Raw genomic sequence first — 25,332 nt, 5'->3', positions numbered from 1 at the left:
TACCACATGCCACAAGCAGGGGCTACCCATGCTCATTATGGCACCTGTGCTGCAGATTGGCCACTCCTGCCTTAAACTTTCCAAGTATCAACATGGATTTAAATAAACAGCTCCACACATCTTGAAGATCAATCAGATACAGTGACTTACCTGAGAAAGTAGAGTGTCTCTCTTACAAATGTATGTTTTGTGGGTTTTTTTCTTACAATTACTTTCATGCAGGGTAATTTGTAGCTTAAGTCTTACTGAAAACTTGAACCTGGATTACAAAGTATAAACTGTGTCACCTTGATATGTACTGTATGTAATAATCTTAATGAAACCTATATTACAGTAATTGCTGCAATAAAGATGCCCAAGAGGTTTAGCTCTAAGATTTATTATTTAATGTTGATATGTTATATATAATACACTTAATACAGCAAATCTGCAAACCTGGTTGCACTCTTGTACTGAAGAAGTTATTTTTCTTTGTCTGATTACAGCCTGCCAGCAATTTTCCAGGATCGTCATCTACAGATATTTCTTTATCTGATGATACTCAGCCTCCATCCCACTCCAGCTCTAATTATGGTCTACCTCCAAATGCTCCACCACTGTATACACCAACTTATTTCCTGCCAGGGGAAAAACCACCACCGTATGCCCCCTAGAGCAGAGAATTATATTTCAAACAGTCCTGCCCCTCCCCCCCACCTTTCTTTAAAGAGACAGACACCTTTGGAAACTGCTGCACAGGCAGCAGACTATCAAAGAAGCCATATGGTGTGCTATGATTGTTCAATTTTTACTTACACATCACTATGACTAAACAGAATGCTGGAAGCCTATTGCAGGTATATCACCCAGAGGAAGTTCTTAGTTACCACTTGGTTTTTATGTAGTCAGCAGCAACACTGCTTTCTGGCTAGCATAAGCATGACTTTTCTTCTCAGCATAATACCTAGTGACTTTTTCTCAGTAGAAAAAACAAGAAAAAAGAAAAACAAACACCCACTTTGGATGCTTGGTTCCATTTTTGTAAACTGATAATAGAGTGGTTTTGTAATTTTGATTTAGAAATCTTATCTTATAGTATGTACTATATGAGTGGGTAGTCCAGGGCTTTGAATCATTCTGGATAGAAAGAAACTAGAATTTATTTACCTTAATATTATTCTTTAGTAGCCCCTTTCTGGTGAAAGCTTTCTAATAAAAATAACATGGCAATTATTTTATAACTGAACAGGCCATGTTTATATCCAAGACTGCATGAATTTCACAAGGAAGGGGAAGCACAGTACAGAGGTAAAGTATCCCAATGAGCTTTACCCTACTATGAAAGATGAAGTTCAAATATTACATTTTAATAGGGCTGTTTTAATTCTCTCGTCTGAAATATGTGAATATAGTACCAGTCCAGTTAAGTTATGTCAGTGTGTTGTGGGTGCAATTTCCACATAAGTATTTAACCTATATATTTATTAAAGTGTTAAAAGTTCTGTATTTTTCCATATACTGTAGAAAGTAGATGAGATTGTAACAAAATGAGTTCTTTTCTACTACAGGAAAAAAATAAAACGAGACAAACCAGAAGACCTTGAAGTGGTGTATGCTGACCTCAAGTATTCTTATTTAAAAAAAAGAGAGAGTTCTGTAATTTTGTAACAATTGGAATGGTTTGATGAAGACTCAGAGTAACCAAATGGTTTTCTGGGTTTTCCTCCATCTCCACCTTCCCACTACAGAGAATGTAAAAATGCATCTCACATTATATGAACAATGTATTTCCTACGTAACATCCAAAGGAAATGCATGGTCTTTTACTCCCTCTGCTGGATGTGCATCATTAAGTAGCAACTCTAAACACCCATAAATGAGCACCTGAGTATGGTTTAAAAAAAAAAAAAAGTTACTCTGTTGCCAAGTCCTGGTACAATGTTTCCTGTGGCACCACTGTTACGGCACTGTCATTAGCTGTGTAGTCGGGTTGTGAGAAGCTTCAGGTGCTGATTCAATTCAAAGGAGATTTGGCCCGATTCAGCAGCCAAATCTTCAAATCTGAATCAACTTGGGAGACCAATTAAAAGGTCTGAATCAATTTGGAAAAGATTCAGAGAACTTCGGAGATTTGGGCAGTCCCTGCTCACCACCGCAGGGAGCTGGACCCAGTAAGTAGGGGGCAGGGGTAGGGCTGGAGGAGGGAGTAGGGGACTATGGGGGGGACCCCTGCCAGGCCCCATCCCCTGCTTGCTCCCCCAGCCCCCCTGAGTGCCCCCCACCCACTCTCCCAGCCCTGTCTATGGCTGCCCCACCCGGCCCCAGCATCCTAGCTCTTTAAAAAGAAAAAAGCCCCACACTCAGCAGATGCTGCAGTGGCTGTTGGGGCTTCTGGGGGCTCGTGGAAGAACCCACCACGCAGTGCGGGACAGTGGAGATTGCTGTCCCCGCCCCCCGGCCTGACAGATTTTTTTTCCCCAAGAGTGCAGGGCTTTTTTTTTTTTTTTTTCCCCAAGAGCCAGGATGCTGGGGCTGGGCAGCCATAGCTGGGGCTGGGAGAGCAGGCAGGGAATGGGGTCTATTTGATTTGGAGAGTTGGCCAATTCGGCAGTGGCCAAATCTCTGAATCAGATTCAGCCAAAACGATTTGGGTCAGTGATTTGAATCACCGATTCGAATAACTGTCCCCCGAACTGGCCAAATCCAAAGTGAATAGTAGCTCCTTCCCACAGCCCTATTGTGTGGATCTTGCACATTAGGGAGCAGTTAGCCAACATTAGAAAACTATAAAAATTCTTCTCAATGCGTGCAAGATGGAAGAGGGAATAGTATGTATCATTATGCTTTTAGGTAGCTGCTTCAAACAGTGGAAGTATAGAAGTCATTTAAAAAAAATCACTATGCAGTTTCCTTTGAAAGGATGCAAGAACAAGTAAATAGCTGAAAACAAAGCAAAAGAAGCCCCTAAAATGTCATAATAGTTTTTACCTATCAATCAGTTTTCTATTAATTATGTACTGTATACTGCTAAAATATACACTATTAAAACCTGCAAATATGAAAAGTTATTTGTTTAAAAATGGACCAAGACATCCTATTCTGATCAATCCAGAAGGGTCTCTTGGATTAAGTCCAGGTTTTAACCCACTGAGGTCAAAAGGACAGGATTATGGTGGGCAGAATTTTGACATAAAGCTTAACATTATTTTAAGCAAGTGAGAGAAAGGGAAGTTGCACACAAGACAGTTTCTTTAATTTATACTAAGTGTTGGTTTTACACAATTGAAAATATACAGACATAACTCACCCAGCAGATAGCATTTCCATATTATGTGTCTCATATTTGGACCAAACCAGAAACCTTGGAGCAAGCTAAATTCCACTGACTCCAAGCATTCAGCTCACTAACTGAACTGCTTCAAAAACAGAAGAAGGAAGACTTATTTGACTGTACAACAGTCAGAGGAAGAAGGTCTGACTTCATCGTACTCTCTGAAGAAAATGGTACATGGAAGAAACTTCCTATCACCATACCCCTTTACTGTAGTACAGCGTTACGTGTGTGATCAGTTTGAAATATTACAGTATTGCGTATCTCTGTATTTTGAAAACATGGTTCTTTTTTGTTGATCATACTTTTTTGTCCATGCAGAATATTTAAGTCTATTCAACTATAAAAAAAAATTAGCCAGAGCATTTTTTGCATCAAAATCCCATCTGTTACAATTATATAGAACTGAGTTACAATGTTCAAGGACAATGACATTTAAGTTATATTCTCTTTTTCATAATATTGAGGTGAAATTGCACAGAATTCTGTTAGTATTAAAGACAATTTTCTAGCACTAAGTATAACCACTAGCATTAACACAGAGGTCTTCTGATTCACTTAAACTCTTTTGGGAAAACAACTGCAGAAGTTACACAAATGCCAAATGTGAAACTATTTTGCTAATGTGTCGTCCTTGACAAGAATGGAGCTTACACTGGGTTTATCCTTGATAAAAAATATTGGGAATTGCCTAAACTGAAAGAATGGGATAAAATATGTTGGAAGGTAAAAACAATGACCTGAAAAACAGTAAAGAACTGCCTTCTGCCATGATTCCTGTAGGAGTCCTCTGATAAAGTGAAAATGAATAACTTGAGTAAAACATTTCCTAGTTCCTTAATCATTTCACCAGTTGACTAGAATCATCCCTTTTTGTCTACTGGAAATAGCATCAGGTGGGGTGGATCTGATTTAAATCAAATAAATTTAAATCATGATTTAAATCAGAAGCCTTGATTTAATCATTGTTTTCTACAAAAAGTGCATTCTTGTTGTTTGATATAACCTTCATTAAAATATTCCCAAAACAGGGTCTCTCTTATGGTTTGGCAAGCCTACTGCCATGATAGCTTTTCCTTTCTACCATACCATTCCCTCACTAGCTCTCAAATCAATGGAGAGGGTAATACTCAGAAACATGTCAAGATTTCCAGAATATTATGCTCAAAATGTTTCTCTTTTGTTTCTACTGCCCCTCCCTTCTTGCAATTATCTCCAAACTCCTCCTCCTTGCCCAGATCTACTCCACCCCCAACAATCCTCTATTCATAGACTTTCATAGATTTCATAGACATCAGGGCTGGAAGGGACCTCGGGAGATCATCGAGTCCAGCCCCCTGCCCAAAGGGCAGGAAGTCAGCTGGGGTCATAGGATCCCAGCAAGATAAGCATCCAATTTACTCCTGAAGGTGTTCAATGTAGGTGCTTGAACCACCTCCGCTGGCAGACTGTTCCAGACCTTGGGGGCTCGGACAGTAAAGAAATTCTTCCTTATGTCCAGCCTGAAACGGTCTTGCAGGAGTTTGTGACCGTTTGACCTCGCCATCCCTTGGGGCGCTCTGGTGAACAAACGTTCCCCCAGATCCTGGTGGTCACCCCTGATAAACTTATAGGTGGCCATCAGATCACCCCTGAGCCTGCACTTTTCCAAGCTAAAGAGTCCCATGTCTCTCAGCCTGTCATCGTAAGATCTGTTTTCCTGACCTCTGATCATGCGCATGGCTCTCCTCTGGACTCTCTCAAGCTTCTCCACATCCTTTTTGAATTGCGGAGCCCAAAACTGGACGCAGTACTCCAGCTGCGGCCTCACCAAGGCCAAGTACAAGGGGAGAATGACGTCCCGGGATTTGCTCGAGAAGCATCTATGGATGCAAGCCAGCATTTTGGTCGCTTTATTAGCCGCAGCATCGCATTGCAGGCTCATGTTCATCTTGTGGTGAATGATGATCCCCAAGTCTCTTTCTTCTGTAGTGCTATCCAACATAGCACTGCCGAGCCTATAAGGATGCTGCAGGTTTTTCCTCCCAAGGTGGAGAACCCTGCATTTTACTTCTTGAAACTTTGCACTTTTAGAGAGAGGTAAGGTCTTGACTGTTTACACAAACTTGCAGAAAGATGAGAGGGCTGATGGGTAGGTAATCAGGTCTGTTATCTCTCATTTACATATACTGTTGTTAACAAGGATGTTATCTCTGGAGATACAAATCCCCAGTTTGAGAACTGAAACTAAGCATCACAGATGCTTAATGGGATCTTCTAGACTGAGCACTGGTCCCACTAGGGAGAATGGTTTTCTTTAATCTTTACTAATCTATAGAGGAGACTCTGGGAACCCCATAAAATTGTGCCCCTAATATAGTCCATGTCTTACTGTGACCTATTTATAAAAAATTTCTAAAAAGTTTACATGAATATATTATCTCAAATAGTATAAAATTAGAATTTAAAATATGTATTCCATAATGATATCTTTGAGCTTTAAATCAAAATCTCAAATATCTTAAATCAAACCTATCTTTATATAGGTTTATTGTTTTAAAAAAGCATCTTAAAAAACAAAAAAAATTAAATAAAAGAAATCTGATTTAAATAAAAATCCAATTGTTTTTATTATTTTTTTATCCACCCTGGCATCAGTGATACAAGACTTCCTTCCCTTAGTCCTCCCAGTAAGAATAATAACTTTATTGTTAGCAAACTGGTCCTACGTATTTTCCTTTGGTAGTTCTGTCTCTTTTTATTTTACTAATTTAGTACCAGATTTACATGAATCCAAGACAACTTTGAATTTAAGAAAACACCCCCAATAATTAGATTCTATATATGAAGGTGGGAGGGAAGGGGATGTAGGGTAAGGCAAAGGGGAGTAGAGGCAAGGGCAGGGGCGGGGGGGGGCAGCAGCTGCAGTTCTGATCCGGAGGCCAGATGAGGGTCGGAGCCATCTACTCCCTCCCTCCTCCCCTTATCCCTTGGAGTCAAATCAAAAGTGAGGGGCATTTTCTCCCCATGCTTTTATCTGACCTCACTGGCACGCAAGCCAACTTCTAGTACTTGGCCTTCTCCAAACCGTAGAAAGAATTGGTTAGTTCAGAGATCAGCAGCCTTTTGCCAGGATGGGCTGGAACCTGCGATCTGGCCATGGGCTGTAAGTCTTTGCCTCCCAGAGTGGCCAACTGTCACTGCAGATTTCTGACCCTTCTGCAATGGGGGAAGTGCTGATATGGCAAAGCAGCAGGCCTCACAGCAGAGGTGAGCACGGTGGGCATGATGTCACAGCACTCTGCTACTCATCACCCATGCCAGATCAGACCTTCAAGGGCTGACTCTGGGTTAGCTGATGCTTTCTCTGTCACTGGTCTGACACTTCTGGTCCCACTGCTTCGCCCTAGTCTCTTTTGTTCAAGGAATTAAACCTAGATGTTACTTTATCTGGCAGCTAGAGAAGTAGTTTCTACTTTCCTGTTCAAACGAATTCCTGACTGGCAAGCATTTGGAATATTCTTCCTATTTTTCCATGCTTTCCTTGGGGAAAGTTCCTGCTGGATAGCTTGATCACAAGTGCTGGCAATGTGCACCATTATTAGGTTCATCTGTCATCTCTCTAACTTTGACCAAATAAAACCCTGAATGCAATTGCTCAATACATTCTTAAAAAAAAAATCAAAATGAGATCATCTCCATATTGGCCTTTAGAATCTCCACAAATAACTTTATGTACAAATAGATCCAATTGTTTTAGTAACATAAAACTTTTAAATCTAAAGGAATCTGTAGAAATTATGTATAAAACTCCTAACAAAAAAATAAAAATAAAACACAAGCATCTCCAGCATGCCACTCACTCCAAAATATTATCCACACAAAGTGTCTGAATTCTAACCACAGAAAATATGGGATTCTGTTTGCTCTAATTTTGGTACAAAGTGGGCACGTCTACATGTGCCCCTGATTGTACATTTGGTATTTTAACAGTCCTGGTACTTATTTAATGGTCCCAGCAGCTCATGGTTATTTTTAGACACTATGTTGCTACAGCGATGTAGCTCATTGCTACTGTGCAGTAGCATCAGTGTCACAGTTTGTGCCTGCCAATGCTGTATCACCGTAGCTCATTGCTACAGTGATGTGGTGTCTCGCATGTAGATGCACCCAGTAAGGGCTAAGTGCCATAATGGTTCTAAGCATCTCCTGAGAAGTGCAGATCATCTTCAAGTATCATGGACTGCACCATCTTACAAGGTGATCAGCACATTGCAGATGTCAGCCCCATGTTATTAATACCCTCTGAAATCAGGCCTTTGCTGCTACTATCAAAGATTTGCTCAGAGATGGTTTCCAAAAGTGAGAAAGATAGCATGACCTGCTTCAGCACAGTGCAGGCAAAGTCAACCCTGTCTATCCTGAAGAACCTTGGCTGGTACTGGAAGAATTAAAAACACCTTGCTACATCTTGTAGTGAACAAACCTGTCCACATTCTCAGCCCTACTGCCATTCAGCCTGAGTAGCTGGCACAATCCCACACCTCAGTGCTCCCCATTAAACTCAGTGAGCCAACCTAAAAATAAGCAGCAAAAGTATCATCACTGAACAATATTCCCCATCCTTGCCATCTCTCATTGCTTGCCTCATTAATAACCAGGGCCCCGGTGTTCTCCAATTTAAAAAAATCCCCAATTTTGGGTTTAAAAAAAAGTAACCCTAAATCCACGTTTCCATGATTAAAATGAAGCACCACTACATATACATCTATATATTAGTGGTGTTTCATTTAAAACACAGAAATATGGGGAACTTTTTTTTTAACTGAAAATTGAGGGGTTTTTAAATCAGAAGAAAACAGGATCCCTGCTGATAATTGAGACAAAGTGATTCTAGCTCTAAATGATGCAGACTTTCTTTTTAATTGTGTCTTGCTGGGCCAGTTTTTCCTTTAACTTTTAAATTCTGCACTGACCAATGCTTTTTTTAACGGTTGTGACTAAGCCCATTGTCTCTGAAAGGCATGTTACCAAAAAAGGAAACAAAACTAACCCGTGGAGGAGTTTTACACATTTTTAGAAGTCAAATACCATTCCTTGACATACAAATAAAAAAAAAGGGTATTAGATTTGCAAATCAGCCACAGTCTGAAGCAACAGTTCCAAAGTATACTAAACAAAGCATAACCTCAATAGAATTAAGTTAAAAAGTTTTATGTAAATATTTTATTTATTCATGTTTTGTAAATCAGAAAGCAGTGCTTGGTAATAAAAAATAATACAGAACTATAGTTTTTTCTTCCAGTTCATGCACATGTATTTACCAGGTTTTCCAGGTTACAGACACCTGTCTTTTAACATAATGTTCACCTTAAGCATAATTTGTAGCTTTGGATTATTAATATTAGTCTTCTGAACTATTTACAAATATATTACAAACTTTAAACCTCAAAGCAAAGAAATATCTCAATTAACAATCTGACATGAGGATCAGTAGCTCCTACAGAACTTCAGTGTTTAAGAGAAACTATACACACAGTGCGGGAAGTCTGAATAATTTATATCTTTAAAAAAAAGAAAAGCATTGAAAGTTTTTTGAAGATAAAACTCTGCATTGCAGTAGTACCTACTGACCAACCGCAACTGGAGGACAAGAATGTGATGTGATGTCACTGTGCTTGTAAAGAGCCTCGTCTAAGTCCAGTGCCTTATTATTCATTTTCACAGTCATGCAGCCATGGAAGAAAGCGGTGACTGGAGTTGAAGTGACAGGAACCGCTACATAAAAGGGAAGGAAGATATCCTGTAATGTCTCGCTTCGAGTAAATACCATTCCTACCATGTCTGGGTCACCCCCTACTCTGAAAAATTCAAATGCATCCATATTTCCTCTCTCCCATTCTGGAATCTGTACTTCTTTTTCAGTCTTTTTTTCCCCAAAGGGGGCCTCAAGTTTGCTTGTTTTTTCATATACAAAACAGAAGCCTCAAGTTAGATCATCCTGGTGTAGGTCCAGTCATTTCAGCAGAGATACGCTGATTTACACATACCTGTGGACTTAGACCCATACTTCAAACATGAAACACCCACTGCTTTTCTATTTCACCATTTCATAGATTTCATAGTCATTAGGGCTGGAAGGGACCTCGCAAGATCATCAGGTCCAGCCCCCTGCCCAAGAGGCAGGAAGTCAGTTGGGGTCAGAAGACCCCAGCAAGATAAGCATCAAAGCGTATTTCCTCCTCCCAGTCTCTTGCTGTTTGGTTGTTTGTAAATGTGGCACTGCATTTGTGAATTCTTGCTCTCTAAGGTATTTGCTGAAAATGTGTTATGAACAAGGATAACACAGCGGGAGTGGCAGCATGGAGTTGTGCCCCTCACTGCTGCTGGACACATTGCCACAGCAGTCTAGGTCTCACAGCAGCATCATTGAGCTTTGCTGCCCTTCTCTGCCCTGTTGTGCCAAGTCTCACCCACCAGGCCCCAGAGGCTGCTGGAGGGAAGGGCAGCAGGGCAGGGAGCCCAAGCCTGCAGCGGGCACCCCACACTCACCCCATGCACAAATCTGGGGGACACAAGCCTCCCATGTCCCTGCAGGAGTGCACGCAGTGTTGGGGAGCCAGCCCCCTGCCAGCCCCTAGACGAGCTGCCCATGGCCCCATCCTGCTCCCCGCTCAGGCCCTGCAGCCATGCTTTCCAGCACCACGCTCCAAACCCCACACACCACCCAAGCCTCTCACTATGGAGGCCTCAATCTCCCCCCTGTGGGGAGCTGCTCTCCAGGCTGCCTGGAAGCCATGGGCGTGTGTACACGCACACATACACATGGCACCCTCCTCCCTGACAGCTCCTTGTAGGCTGGATCTCTACCAGCCTGTAAGGGGAAACCCACCACTTCCTGCTTTTTTCTTCTTTAAAGGAGAAAATCCGGGTTTTACCACATTTTTCCATTGCAAATGAGAAACCTGGATCCCTGGTTACGAAGGGCCTCGTGACAGGCAGGTCCAGCCTGAATGCAGTACCTACCTCTCACTCTGTTTTGAATATTTATTGTTCTTTGATTATGCAATGCAACTGTGCACAGAAGTTAAGGACATTCTTCAGAAAGGTACTGAAGGGAATGAACTGAATTAATGAGGCTTTAATGTTCCCTATGGTAACACACTGTTTGCAGCCCTCTAATCACAGCTTTGTCAGCCATGGAAGGAGGGGGAGGGAAACACCTTTTTTTAATGCCCATAAATATCCATGTAAATATTGAATTAGGAAGAGACAAAAATTTAACAAGTATCAGCACCTGAAATAAATTGATATTACTCACGTTGATAACCTAGTCACTTTAAATAGCAATTAAAAAAACATTCAATAAACGTCACATGAAAAGTTAAAGAAAGAAGTGTTCACCTTGATGCCCTAAAGGACACTAGTTTATCTGCACTTTAAAGCTAGACTAAACAAGTTGGTTGTGCAAGCGAGTGATTTCATCTGACAAGGGTGGAGGAAACGGGGCAAATCTCTTTTCTCTGTATCAAAGAATGTAGGTTTAGGTCTAGAGAGTTCTCTCTCAACATAGGTAACAGATGTCCTCAAGATCCATATGCCATGTGGAAGTGCGTTTATAGAAAGTGTAGGCATGGCAAAAGCAGATTACCTGAAGGGTGCAAGGAGTTCTAAGATGTTACGTAAACTTCATTGCATTGTCTTTACACCTCAGCAAACCTATCAGTGTATCTGAATTCTCATTTCGCATCAGAATGGATGCACATCAGAAAAATTTTAAGAATCTAAAATATTCAGAATCTCATGTAAGCATTTTGGTCTGTATGCTGGATAGAAACAGGATAAATCTGGTTGCATAACATTTCTGGGAATACAGAATGCAGCAAAATATACAGGAGAATCAGCTTTATTGAACATTATTATAGTCAATATAATTTTTTAATCCTTTTCCTCTTAGAACCCTAGCTTTTTCCTCCATACCTGTAACATTAATAGTACATATATAGTACTGGACGTATGACTTCAGATTATTAAAGGTAAATCCAGACAATTCAAATGTAAGGATTCTAGTCAATGGACCCAACAAAACAGACACACTTGCAGAAGTTCTTGTTGATAAGCAGATCAGCTCATAAAAATGAAAGGAGTCACTTAATCTTGATGAGCTACTCAAAGTCAATCCAATGTGCAATATAGCTACAAAAGTCAAAGTAGACAAAGTTGACACAGCGCAATTTTAAGAGACTTCTGCCAAAATGGTTTCTTTACCATAATGATCTTGGCTTAACTAAAAAGGAGATCTCCAAGAATTTCCATCTTGTGCAACTACCCTTCAAACTGTTCAGCACTATTAAAATGATACCATTTAAATACAAATATCAAGTGCTTCTGATGCTACAAAGCTCTATTAAGAGAAGAGGCATTTGTGCTAGTGCACAGTATGCAATATAGAGAGTGTTCTTCTGCAAAGAAAGAAAAACATTCCACATGTTATGATGTTGAGCTTCTTTATGACCTTCCACAGACTAAAGACCACTGAGTGCATGGTCTGGAAATCCATGAAATAGAAAAAAGCAGAGATGTCACTCACATAGTGTGAAAAGAGACCTCGTTTCCAGTGTTGATAACACACTGGTACATTAGAGTTGGTACAAAATTTCCAAATTTGGAGTACAACATTCATAGCAATTTTGATTGAGAACTCCCCCAGTGCCTGTGCACCCCTTGGCCCCCCAACACTCCTAATGTTTCAGTGAGCTAAACAGCTAGTCAAAATTTCCAAGTTTCCAGGAAAACTGAAGGGAGGATGAGAGGATTCCCCTTTGGTGGGGGAAGCAGGAAAACTGTCTCAGCCTCACATTTATATCCTATTTTCCCCCACCCAAAGTTTTGACTAGCCACAGCAAATATAAAAACTAAGGCTGCGTGAAGCTTCGGTTGCTGATTCGATTCAAAAGGAGATTTGGCCCAATTCAGCAGCCAAATCTCCAAATCGAATCAGAAGACCAAGTAAAAGGTCCAAATCAATTTGAAGCCTCCGAACTGATTCAGAAAAAAATCAGAGATTCGGGCAGTCCCTGCTCACTGCCACAGGGAGCTGGACCTGGGCTCTGTGCTGGTAAGTAGGGGGCGGGGGGGGTGGAGGAGTGGACCATGGGGGGACCCCCGCCAGGCCCCATCCCCTGCCTGCTCCCCCATCCCCCTTGAGCACCCCCCGCCTGCTCTCCCAGTCCTGTCAATGGCTGCCCTACCTGGCCCCAGCATCCCGACACAACAACAACAAAAAAAGCCCTGCACTCGCTGGCTGGTGCAGCAGCTGTTGGGGTCTCTGGGGGCTCAGGGCAGAGCCCCCACATGCAGCGTGGGATGGTGGGGATTGCCCCCCCCACAACCTGGAAGGAGCTGGTGAGTGCTGGGCTTTTTTTTAAGTGCCGGGACATGGGCTGGGTGGGGCAACCATTGAAGGGACAGGGAAAGCAGACAGGGGATGGGGCCTGTTTGATTCAGCCAAATTGATTCGGGACAGTGATTTGAATCACCAAATAGAATCACTGTCCCCCGAATCGGCTGAATCCAAATCCGAGGCAAATACTAGCTGCTTCACGCAGGCCTAGTAAATAATGCAATAAAAACTTAATAAAAGTACACTATGCTCAGTACTAATAGATAACAATATGCTGCTCTAGAGAGCTACAGAATAAACATTTATTTCTGAATTACAGCAGGCATGTGTCAGAGGGCACATCTACAGATGTATTAATGCACTGTGGTTACTGTGCATTAAGTTTAGTACCTGTAATAACAGGTACTAAGGGTGCAGTAACTGGCACTACTGCACAGTAGCACCAGTGTGTGCCTTTTAAGTGACATTAATGTGCAGTAAACTAATTCTAGCACACATTAGTGCAACAGCACAGCCATGATGCACCCAGAGACTTTCTAACTATTCTGGAAGCATCCCTATGCTCTCTTGCATTCATAGGAAGAGAGAAGAGAGGTACCTCTTTCTTGACAACAGCAGGCTGGGATTTCTATGCGGCACTCCCAAAATACTAGGCTTGGCAACCGGCCTGTGTCCTTGTCAATACATGAGTGTTGAAAAAAGCATTGGCCCCATCTTTTGGTGTAGCTAGTCTGAGGCATAAATGTGTGTGCAACATGAGCTCTGGAAGAGTCCATATTGGTTGTTCTAGGAGCAGCAGAAAGTGCACAGCATCACCACATACTATCCCAGCAGCTGTGCTGTTCTGGTTTGATTACTCAAGCACCTACATAAGGCCAGCACTGCTCCAACTTCTTCCTCCCTACCAGGTGTGGCTTAGAACAAGTAAAGGCAGGATTCTGCCTTGCTGTTTGTAATGCACGTAGCAGGTACTATTATAGAGAGAGACAACTGCTTCCTTATTTGCATTCCCCATAAGAGGGATGGTAAACCAGTTCAGCTAGAATGAGAAACAACCCACAACTCAGTCAGGAAAACCTTGCTCAGTCAGGTTTTGAACAGAGAAGCAAAGTGACCTCCCTCAAAGGACCCTGTGGTTTTCTTGTCTAAAAGTTGTTGCAGCCTTTTTGATGCGCTTTGGCTGGTAACTTCACACAAACAGCACTTGGTCTGTTCTCTGTTAGAACTCACCAGCAGAAAAGCTTCAGAACCAGTGCGCTGATTCCCTGAAACTAGGCAATCTAAGGCAGCATACACATATTCAAATGATCTGAAAGAATTCTTCTGGGTTTGTTCTCCTGGTAGAAAAATGTACCTGGAGGCCCTGGGATGCTGGAAGACTGCTGTGAGTACAGACGTTCGTTCTCACAGGAAAAACTCTCCTGATCATCATTTAACCCTGGTTATTCCCAGGCTATTTTTCTCCTGGAGCAGCCATTTTTGTTCTGGGAGAAAAATCCTGAACATCTTACACTTATGATTTCTCCTGGGGGAGCAGCAACTCTCCCACATGGAACTGAATGTCTGTACATGGCCTAAGAAACGTGAGATCACCATCAGTGTGTCACCCACATGACAGACAGACATGAGTATCATTGGTCTATGTGGAACTACAAGTCAGCCTACAAGGCTGTGGAGACAAAGGGACTGAGATCCTCAAAAATTCTGGTGACACATTCTAGTGTTTTTGGCTAGATCCAAAAAGGAAATGTTTATATGGTTCAAGGCAATGCTGTGCTTAGACATAAGCTTACTACACCCACTAGCTCCCAAATCAAAAGTAATGTAGCCAACTCTGCTGAGTGCTAGAGCATACTGGGGCACACACAACACCACACTACTTCTGGTTTAGGAGTTAGCATGTGGGGAGCAAGCAAGGTGCATGTCTAGGTATTGCACTGCTTTGCCTCAGAGACAAACTCAGAGGTGAGTAGACGCTACAGTGCTTAAGTGCTGTGGTTCCAAAGTGTGAGATGCCTGGCTCCCATAAGCACAACCCTGGGTTAGGTACCCAGTCTCCCTACACAATGCATAAGAATATGCAGTAGAACCCAGATACTTTGCAGGGTTAAGGTCCTTACAATCTACAGTAGTGGTTCATAGCCTTTTTAGACTCAAGGTATCCCCCCATAACTTTTGTAAATTGAATGGCACCCCACTATATAAAACAATTTATTTATTACAGTGTTTACCTCCTTGCAGAGGGGCCAGGCAGTAGGGGCAGAACAGGGCAGTGCCCAGGCAGGGAGAAGCCTGAGCCTGAGGCTGCACTTATCTCTTCACATATCTCCTCATAACTTGCAAGATTTCACATCCCAAAGTGCCCCAGCAACCCAGTTAAGAATCACTGCCCTACTAAAATAAAAGCTCGTGAAAGCTCAGCAAATAGCCATGAGTGTGGGTTGATGAGCTCCCACTGACTGGAGAAGCAGTGCTCTTTGAAGTAAGGCCCTGAACTGGTCAGCCTACTATGAACCAAGCAGGCTGAAGCCACTGAATGCCAACAATCTGGGTTGTACTGAATTAGTTATTTGGTGGAACAAGGACTGGAAACCAGGTCTCCCCTCTCAAAAGCCATGTTTTGTGTTCACTCTTTTGCTTAGGCCAACAAATAATTATTCTAGGTGAAGAGCAACAGCTCCAACAGGCCTGGTGGTTAAAGTGCTCTCCTAACAGTTGTGAAATGTAGGCTTCAATTGTGTCAGGAGAAGAGGGAATTGAACCCAAGTCTTCTAGGTCCTAAGCTAAGCAAGTCCTGGCTAAACATTCTAGACACTGAGCTATTGGATAAAAAAAGCAGACAGCCCTTCCACCTGGTAATTCAGTGCTCAGTGAGTTTGAGGTACTAATTTCCACATATTTTGTCAGGCTTACAGCAGCCCTATTCTCAGCTTCCTTTGGAGGGGTCACTCCCATCTGCTGACTGAAGAATCCCTGAGATTCCTATTTGTTTTGTTCTTTCCTTTCTTCCATGGGGGTTGGGAAAGTCATTCAAAGAAGACTACACATCAAAAACCCAAACAGATCAATGTCACATGCCCACCTTGCACAAGATTCACTCAGGCAGAAATGGAAAGCATGACCCCAAGCTCTAATGAACATGCTGACTGCCCTCCTGACCACACACTCTTATTTTCATTAGAACCTGCATTTCACATTACAGGACTGGATAGTCACCTGGCAGTCCTCCCACGTATGTCTTCACAGATGACTGCAGATAGCTCTCCAAGACAGTCAGACTGTCCTCTAGCTGGGAATGGCTGAATTCACTCTCTCCTGCAATCCCATCCACAGCAAATGACAGTTGATACTTATTGATGGAGACATCCACCAAGTGCTCCTTGTCATCACATACATTTATTGCCAGTCTGGACACAACTGTTGTCTCCATGGCCAAGATGATGAACTGAGGAGAAGAAGACTGCAATGAGTAAAGGCACACACAAAAGCTAAAACATGATTTATACTTTTCTAGGTTCAAATTAATCCTTTCTGTGGGCCTTTATAGGAAGGTTTTCATCATCATATGAGTATTTCTGAAGGTCACACTCTGAGCATGCACAACTTTTGCCTTGTTTTCCAACAGGGGTCTGATTCTCATTTATCCTAAGATGACTTTAAATCACCTTGACCGTTTAAAAGGAACCCTAAAGGGAGCATATCTTTAACATTTGCACTGCTGAAAGAAGAAAGAAGTCAGCTCGCTGACTCTGGTGGAATTACTCCTACTTTATGCAAACAAGATAGCAAAATCTAGTCCTATGTCATAAATATAACTGATTACATTGTATATATTTCACTAGAAGCGTTCCTGGCATTTTGCAGATGCCCTGGAATTACACCTAGGTCACTTCCTTGATGACACAGCAGCCATGGGGTTATACTGTTACTACTGAAATGAAAAGGTCAGGCTCAAACTCAACTGAGAATTCAGTTGCTTTGTCAACAGAAATCTACAGTTTAATTCAGACAGACAAGCACGATAAAATGGGACAGTGGCTCAGACTGAAAAGGTTGTACAGATATTGTCTGTGTGACGTTATTCCCAGCAATACAGTGTCTTTTACAAAGGCCAAACTTGCAAAGAGTGCTATCCTGCCCTTAAATGTACACCTACAAAAAGCAGAATTCCCACGATAACCAGGCACTTGTTTTGTGTCCAAAATTGCAAATTGGTGAGTTCAAATGACTGCACAGAATGAATGGCAGGCATACACTTGGGGATTCTTTTGTGTTTACACTGGAAGATGCTTAAAGTTTGTACCTGTTGTTTAAGTTTCTTTGTGGAGTGATAGTCAATCAGTGCCAATGATAAAGGGACTGATTCTTCTGCACTAACCAAAGCAAAAAGCACACCAGTGTCTGTTGCTGGCCGAATTATGGCATTTACTTGTATTTTCCAATTCCGTTCAGTTTCATTTCCAGCAGGTGGTTGCACTACAGACAAAAAGACACATGTCAAAAAATAGAATGAGTGCTCAACAACTGGCAGATGAGGTGATTCTTGTCTCAAAGACAGAATGGATAGCTGAGCTTATGGACAGCTTGCTGTATTCCTTTTAGTCAGAGGAAAAATCAAAAGTGTCTGAACACAAAAAGGAAAAAAGTAAGAGCTCTGCCTTATTACTCTCCACAGAGAAAGCTGCAGCTTTTCAGAATGCCAAAAGTCAGGGTTGAGCTTTTTAATCGAGAAGAAAGATTCAGTTGCCAAGGACTGTCAATCCATTACATTATTAGAGCTCCTATGAGACAGGGCATGCAATTTTATATCCAACTTCAATATCACACAATGATTGAAGGATTTGCTTCCAAATCTGACCCAGAAGAAACAGATCACTTTCACAAAAGTATCAAAACTAAACTGAAGGGCTATAAACAGCACACATTGAACATTACCTAATCACCAGCCAATCAAAGGTTTTTGAATGTTCTGAAGTGCTTCTAGTTCACAAGTTTTGTCTCCCGATGACTACAAAAGCAGATTTTGTTGCCATCTTTCCTACTAATGCAGCACCTTTAGAGATCAAAAATTATATTGGCTACAAAGAAAATGCCAACTTTGTTTTCCTGACCTGCCTGAGCAATGCCATAAATGATTCTGCTTTACTGCAGCTGTAAACAGGATAAATTACTTCTTTATGTAGTTTGCTGCTATTAAAGCAGAAACAAAGTTAACCGTTTATTATAAAATAATATAAATATGTAAGTGCTGAGGATACATCTCAGTTGGAAGGTTTCTCTCATTGATATTTCCAATACCAGGCTCGATTTTGTAGCTCTTGCACCTAACTAAACAGGATGACTGTCACCTGATAAGATGTTCTCTAATTTACAAAAGCAGAGGAAAATCCACATAATGCTGCACAGAAGGTTTAAGAAGAAGAGAATGTGTACACAAGACTAAAATAGACCACTGGCATTTATAAAGATTTCAAAACCTGACAAAGCTGATTACATGGATAAACAGAAGACTCTAGAACAAAGACTAAACTATCCTTCAAACTGCTAAATTAATAGACCGAAGAATGGGCTGGAACAAGTTAATACAAAATGCAGGCCAAATTTTGCCCACCTTATGGTGCTGTTCACACTATCACTTATCACCAACAAAGCAACCATATTCAAATGCCATAAATATCATTTAGGTCCAAGATAAAATTGGGTATTTCATGTCAGGTACTGAAAATGTTCTGCTTGCTATAATCTCAACATGCTAAACACAAAAATGTGTATCAGAGAAGCCACAATGGAAATAGTAGTGAAGAGGATTATGCATTAAAGATGAAATGCATTGTCAAATGCACTCAGAGGGAACTTAAACCAGAGTTTCCCATATGATGTTGGGTATTATCCAGTGTAATTTAGACCTTCCTTTCCATGAGCTAGGGTTGTTGGTTATAGCCATGTTGGTCTAAGGACATGGGAAAACAAGGTTCTTTGGGTAGATGTGATATCTTTTATTAGATCAACAAAATAGTTGGAAAATTGTTCTTTGCAAGCTTCCGGGCACAAATACCTTTCTTCAGGCATAGAGAGAGTTTGCTGGTGAACTGTGTGCTCTCTTGGGTAAAATAGGAGCCAATATAAAAAATGCAGGTCTGGGAAAATGCAAATGTGTGGCAGTAAGGATCAGAGGGACAATAGGTGTGAGACAGGTGTGGGGTACAGGGGAAAGGGGGAATGTTGAACTGGTGATAGAAGAATGTAGCTGGTAAAATGCAGACAGGTTCCCTGGGGTTATCAGATGGCAGGGAGGTTATAATATGGCATATTATAACTTCCCCCCCAAACCTGTCTCACGCCTATTGTCTCCCATCCCTCTGATCCTCACTGCCACGTATTTGCATTTTCTCAGACCTGCATTTTGCATATTGGCTTCTATTCTACTCAAGACAGCATACAATTCACCAGCAGACTCTCTCTGTGCCTGAAAGCTTGCGAAGAACAATTTTTCCAACTATTCTGTTGGTCTAATAAAAGATATCACATCTACCCAAAGAAGCCTGTCTGCCTATTTCCATGAACTACAAATTCAGCTGTTCATTTGCTCTCTACAGCTGCTAGACTTCTTAACTGGGGAAAGGCTTTTTTCAACCACTTTACTTTTTCAGCACACAGCTAATGATTTTCCCTCCCCATGTAAGTAATTTCAGTAAATAGATCTTTAAAAAAAAAAAGCAACATACAAAACAGAATAAACAAAATGAAAACCACTCATCCTTCCTTGACAATATGGGAATACATATATTTTTTAAATTGTTAGTTCTGTAAAAATAAAAGTATGGAGATCAGAGCATGACAGTAACTTAAAAACACAAGGAACACTTACTGTAACTAAAATTAAATAGAGCAAAACCACTGCCCAGGTAGAAGGATCCTCGTCCTGCCACTGAAAAGCACTGCATCTTCTTATTCATCTTTATTGTTTCTTGGATAGTAGTATCCTCACCATTCAACCAGTTCCATCCCCGTATACAGCCATCCAGCCGAGGGTTTATCTAGTAAGATAATGAAATACTTCAGCCTTGAACTCTTATTCCATTACAAGAGAAAATCAGGTGCACAGAGGAGCCCACAAGATAAAGCAATGTTATCATGTCAATCAGGCAGAAAATAATCCTCAGATCATAGGAAAGTAGGGCTGGAAGGAACCTCATGGGGTCATCTAGTCCAGCCACCTGCTCAAGGCAGAATCGTCTCTGATTAAACCATCCCAGCCAAGGGTCTGTCTAACCTGCTCTTGAAAACTTCCAGGGATGGAGATTCACAACTTATTTAGGTAGCCTGATTCAATGCTTGACCACCCTAATAGTCAAACATCTTGTCCTGTTACCAATGTGCAATCTCATTAAAGCAGGCTAAGGCCCAAATCCTACAATGGCACCCACAGAAACAGACATCTGTGCCCAAAAACAGCTCCCCTGAATTCACTGAATCTCAATGCATTGCAGAGGTCTGGCTTATACAGGCCTAAATCCACCATGCTGACTTTGATATCCATTTCTACAGGCTGACAAGTTCACTGGTTGGATCATTATGCTCAAAGAGTTCATCCTACAGGCTGGGAAGTTAATTTCTTTGGACTCATAATGCATAATTCCAAGTGAACCACCTCATGAATAAATGGCCTGCATCCTCAGTTAATTTGGGATAATAAGTGTCACAGTCAGGATAAAAACTCCAATCTCCTGACAACACTACATTCTAGCTTAATATATTCAGACTAGTTATCACACTGAGGCCATGTCTACACGTTGCCATGCATTAATACTTCCTTTTGGAATTACTAAAGCACAGTGCAGTACAGGTAGTTACTGCATGGTACACACTGCACATGGTTAGATTTCGCCATTACGGTGCTATAGCGGTGCGCTTTACCAGGGAAGTGTGCTACTATGGTGATGTAGCTGCCAATCATGTGTAGACCCACATGATCGCTACATTACCATAGGATACCATACAGCAATGTAGTGCATCGCGACATCACCACAGGGCAACATGTAGCCCTACCCTGAAAGACTTACTTGCTAGGGACAGAAGTTACACATAAACCAATTTAAGTCAACAGAAACTCATTTAAACCTGCAACAGAACAGAAGCTCAGTGCACATAAACCAATTTAAAAATAGCTAAAACTGGTTTAAGATAAACCTGGTTGAACAAAGTATCAGATTTCACCGAGTTCAGTCAAACTGGTTTATGAAACTTCTGCCCCAGACCCCTTCCTGTTCAAGTGAAATCACAGACCCCCAGCATGTTTTCCACCCATGGGCTGTGATGTCTGCTCCATCAAAGAAGGGTTGAGGGAGAGAGGAAGCCGGGACTACCCCTCCTCCCCCAGGCAAACCCCAACTGGGGTCTGGGGCCAGGGAGCGGGGTTAAACCCACCTTCCCCTGAGTACAGAACTGCCCTGCTGCTAAACTTACTAAAACTTATTTCTGGCTGTGACTGTAGATTACAAATCCCAGAGGCACCTAGAAGCAGAAAGAGGAAGTGATGAGCAACCCTGCAGAGTCCTGCTGCTGTGATTCTGGACTGCAAATACCAGAGACCTCAGGGGCAGCAGGAAGAGGAAGAAAACACACAGCCCATGCAGCTACATGCCAGAGAGGCATACTCTAGTGCCCCTGGCTTATGGCCTGAGCCACTGCAGGCATGTGGCTGCATTTCCCGAGTCAAACGTAAATGTGTCTAGCTGTTTCTCAGTTGAATCTCTGCAGCTTCGACTAACCTGCAAAGAGTGAATCAATTTAGCCTCGGGCTTTTTGGCTGTCTGTATTTAGCTACTGTGGAGACAAAAGGCCTCCTGACATGGCTGTATTCAAAGTTGTGGAGCCATAGGGTTGTCACTTTATTTAAAAGTAATAAGCCGAACTCTTGTTGCCAGGGGCCTGCTCTATCTTTGGTGGGGGATCAAAAAAAGACGCTAAACCAGAGACATAACAATGCAGCTCTCGGATTCTGGGCAAAAGTGGCAATAGCTATTTTTGTGTTGTCTTTCATCCCCATCCTCTCCCCACCCCCTTGGCTATACAATGGGATTGAGCATACGTATTTGAACATAGTTTCATAGTTTGTAGGGTCAGAAGGGACCTGAGCAGATCATCGAGTCCAGCCCCCTGCCATGGCAGGAAAGAGTACTGGGGTCAAATGACCCCAGCAAGGTGTACATCTAGCCTCCTCTTAAAGACCCCCAGGGTAGGAGCCAGCACCACTTCACTTGGAAGTCGGATCCAGATCCTAGCCGCCCTGACCATGAAGTAGCGCCTCCTGATATTTAGCCTAAATCTACACTCTGCCAGCTTGTGACCATTATTCCTGGTCACTCCTGGTAGTGCATGGGGGAACAGGGACTTCCCCAGTGCCTGCTGGTCCCCTATGACTAGTTTGTAATAGGCAACTAGATCCCCCCTCAGCCTTCTCTTGTGGAGGCTGAACAGGTTCATGTCCCATAGCCTCTCCTCGTAAGGTCTGCCCTGCTGCCCCGATCATCCGAGTGGCCCTCCTCTGGACCCTCTCCATGTTGTCCACATCCCTCTTGAAGTGCAGCGCCCAAAACGATGCAGCTGCGGCCTGACCAGTGCTGCATAGAGGGGGAGTATCACCTCCTTGGACCTGCTTGAGATGCATCTGTGGATGCATGACAAGGTGCAGTTGGCCTTCCTGACTGCATCCCCACACTGCCGGCCCATGTTCATCTTGGCATCAATGATGACTCCAAGATCCTTTTCTGCCTCTGTACTGACGAAAAGGGAGTTTCCCAGCTTGTAGGTATGGTGCCAGTTGTTCCTCCCCAGGTGCATCACTTTGCACTTGTCGGTGTTGAATCCCATCCTATTCTCATCCGCCCACCCCTGTAACTTGTCTAGGTCTGATTGCAGCCTATTCCTCCCTTCTAGCATGACCACGTCCCCCCACATCTTATTCCACAGCATATTTGAACAGGGTGCTATTTACCCCCTTGTCCAAGTCACTGATGAAGATGTTGAACAGTGCAGGCCCGAGGACCGAGCCCTGCAGGACCCCATTGCCCACATCCTCCAAGTTGAAAATGACCCATCCACCACCACTGTTTGGGTGCGGCCCTCCAGCCAGTTAGCGACTCACTTGACTGTGTGGGTGTCAACACCACAGTCCCCCAGTTTCTTAATGAGAATGGGGTGAGAGACACTGTCGAAGGCCTTCCGAAAGTCCAGGAAGACTATGTCTACTGCTACCCCTGCACCTAAGGATTTGGTGATCTGGTCGTAGAAGGCCACCAGGTTTGTCTGACAGGACCTGCCACTAATGAACCCGTGTTGATTGCCGCTAAGCATAATCTCCCTGCTGGTCCCTCGTGGATATGCGCCAGAATAATTTTCTCAAAAAGCTTGCCCAGGATTGAGGTAAGACTAACTGGCCTACAGTTTCCCAGGTTCTCCTTCTTCCCCTTTTTGAAGATGGAAACCACACTGGCCCTCTTCCAGTCCTCTGACACCACACTAGAGCACCACGAGTTCTCATAAGCTGTGCCAGGGGTCCTGCAATGACCTCAGCTAATTCCCTCAGTACTGTAGGGTGGAGATCGTCCGGACCAGCTGATTTGAATACATCCAGACCTTCCAGAAGTTCCCTAACTAGTTCCTCACTAACCCTTGGCCTAGGTGCACCTCCCCTGGGGTCTATAAACCTCCTTCTACCAACAGCTTCCATGGAAATTTTGGGTAAGTTACTGTAGAGTCTTCCAAAATTAGTTTCATGCCTCAGCCAAACTATTCCAAGGAGTGCCTTTAGTTTTTAGACTTCTTCCTTGAGGCTGACTTTCACAGAAGGCAAAAAATACTAATAAAAATAACCTTTGAGTCACTAAAAAGCCCTTTTTTACATGCTGAGAAACAGCCCATACTAGCACAGTTGGAGCTCTCTACTAAAAATAGATGTTAGAAGTAATTCGTAATAAGAGTCTGGCACCGTATGTACGGAATACAAACATTAAAACACACTGCAGGGAAGGAAACCTCCACCTGCATTGTTCCCAGGCTCCAAACACACACCAAGCTCAATTACCCTCTCACTTAGCCGGACCTCACTCCACAAAGGTCGATAGAGTTAACTTGTTTTAAGTGAAGCCAAAAACAGGCCCATAACACAATCTGTACCAATTGAAGTGATGAGTAAAAGTACTTACAGGCTGAATAAGGTCTTTAGTTTTGAAAGGAAGGCCTCCGACTGTTAAGTTCAGCTGATACAATCCTTTGTCAAAAGTAAACAAATCCCCTGAAACTGCTATTTTCATAACTGCATCTTTGTTGACCTTTATAACTAAGCTTCTTTCCAGTTCTTCAACAGAGATCTGGAGAAACAAAATTATCAATGAGAATATTCTGCAGTGGAAAGATTTAACTACTGAGAAGTCATATACAATACAAACACAAGCAACAGAACTCACAAGATAGGAAATCATCTCCTCTCTCAAGCCTATTTCATGAACTTTTTGGGATCTATTTTATGTTGTCCTTTGATAAGGGAAGTTTTGGTGCAGGCAAGCAGATGGAGCAGTCATGACACCAAAGTCCACCCACCTTAAGCACAAAAGAAATTCTACCCATGTTTCAGGGATTTTGGTTGTAGCTGTCTTGGTCTAAGGACACAGGCAGACAAGGTTATTTAAGTAAATGTGGTATCTTTTATTAGACCAACTAAAAGTTGAAAAAAATGTTCTTTGCAAGCTTTCAGAAACAGGCACCCTTCTTCAGGCACAGGGTGAGTCTGCTGGTCTTCTCTCCAGGGTCCGAATAGAAGTTAGTCTAAAAGAAAGTCTACTCATTCCAAGTTGAAGCTAGGATTGCAAAAGAAAGAGAAGACAGTCTCTTGACAATTACTTCATGTTTTTATAATGTTTGGAATGTAAACCTCTACATGGGTTTTAAGTGGAATAACAAGTTTTTAAATTATTTTCATCTTCCTATTGCAGCCATAAAGGAAAAGCTGAAGGCCAGATAAGGGGTTGTCTGCTGTTGCACCAGTAAATAGTGGATAACACAGATGATTTCAGACCATGAATACATTCCATCTTTGAATTTGACAGTTAGCAAAGAACAAAAGAAATAAAGGTTCATAACTGAGACAGCACACAAAAAAAACTGTATTTTTATACAGCACTTGTCATCTCAGAGAGACAGGAAGGAGCCTTAAAAATAGAGATGTCCAGGTAGATTCCTGCACTGACACAAAAGGACCAAATAAACTTTCCTGGGGGTTCAAGTAGGCCCAGTGGTCTGCCTGCATATGTTCACTGCAAAACCAAGGCACAAATACAGTTGGTAGCACTGAAATACAGCCACCTCTGGAAAGGGAAGGGAGGCACAAAACAAATGCATACCATACTGCACAAAAACAGTGGCTCAGATAAATTGCACCCAAAGACCTAAGGTAAATGTTGCTCTCTGAAGACATACCAGAGGATTTTAACACCTACACAGAGCAGGAAAGAGCTCAGCTCCCTTGCTCTACATTTCCATCTAGACTATACACACAGGCATGTACACAGTGCATTGCAAGTTAACAGGTTAAGTTGATCCTACTGGTCTGGTCTGGAACCTGGAATCCTGTGAAGTACAG

At 42.4% G+C, this 25,332-nt stretch overlaps 2 protein-coding genes across 4 annotated transcripts in view; one reads left to right on the top strand and one right to left on the bottom strand.

The window, feature by feature from the left end:
• The window catches only part of TMEM255B (transmembrane protein 255B), a 147,982-nt gene extending 145,880 nt beyond the window's left edge, over positions 1-2,102 (top strand). Inside the window, exon 9 of one of the 2 annotated variants that reach the window (XM_090031686.1) lies at positions 486-2,102. In XM_090031686.1, the coding sequence (XP_089887812.1) occupies positions 486-653 (168 nt within the window). In that variant the 3' untranslated portion in view covers positions 654-2,102. The remainder of the gene's footprint in view (positions 1-485) is intronic. The other variant, XM_090031685.1, reaches the window with a different exon arrangement.
• Positions 2,103-8,862: 6,760 nt separating this feature from the next.
• The window catches only part of GAS6 (growth arrest specific 6), a 62,797-nt gene continuing 46,327 nt past the window's right edge, over positions 8,863-25,332 (bottom strand). For both annotated transcript variants that reach the window (XM_090021669.1, XM_090021678.1), the window contains exons 11-15: positions 23,900-24,064; positions 19,561-19,729; positions 16,996-17,168; positions 15,909-16,137; positions 8,863-9,067 (exon numbers count right to left, since the gene is read on the bottom strand). In XM_090021669.1, the coding sequence (XP_089877795.1) occupies positions 8,916-9,067; positions 15,909-16,137; positions 16,996-17,168; positions 19,561-19,729; positions 23,900-24,064 (888 nt within the window). In that variant the 3' untranslated portion in view covers positions 8,863-8,915. The remainder of the gene's footprint in view (positions 9,068-15,908; positions 16,138-16,995; positions 17,169-19,560; positions 19,730-23,899; positions 24,065-25,332) is intronic.

Source organism: Crocodylus siamensis, chromosome 1 (genome assembly GCF_052110815.1).
Source record: "Crocodylus siamensis isolate JL-2025a chromosome 1, ASM5211081v1, whole genome shotgun sequence".
Lineage (NCBI taxonomy): Eukaryota > Metazoa > Chordata > Crocodylia > Crocodylidae > Crocodylus > Crocodylus siamensis.
This window is presented reverse-complemented; position numbering and strand designations above follow the sequence as displayed.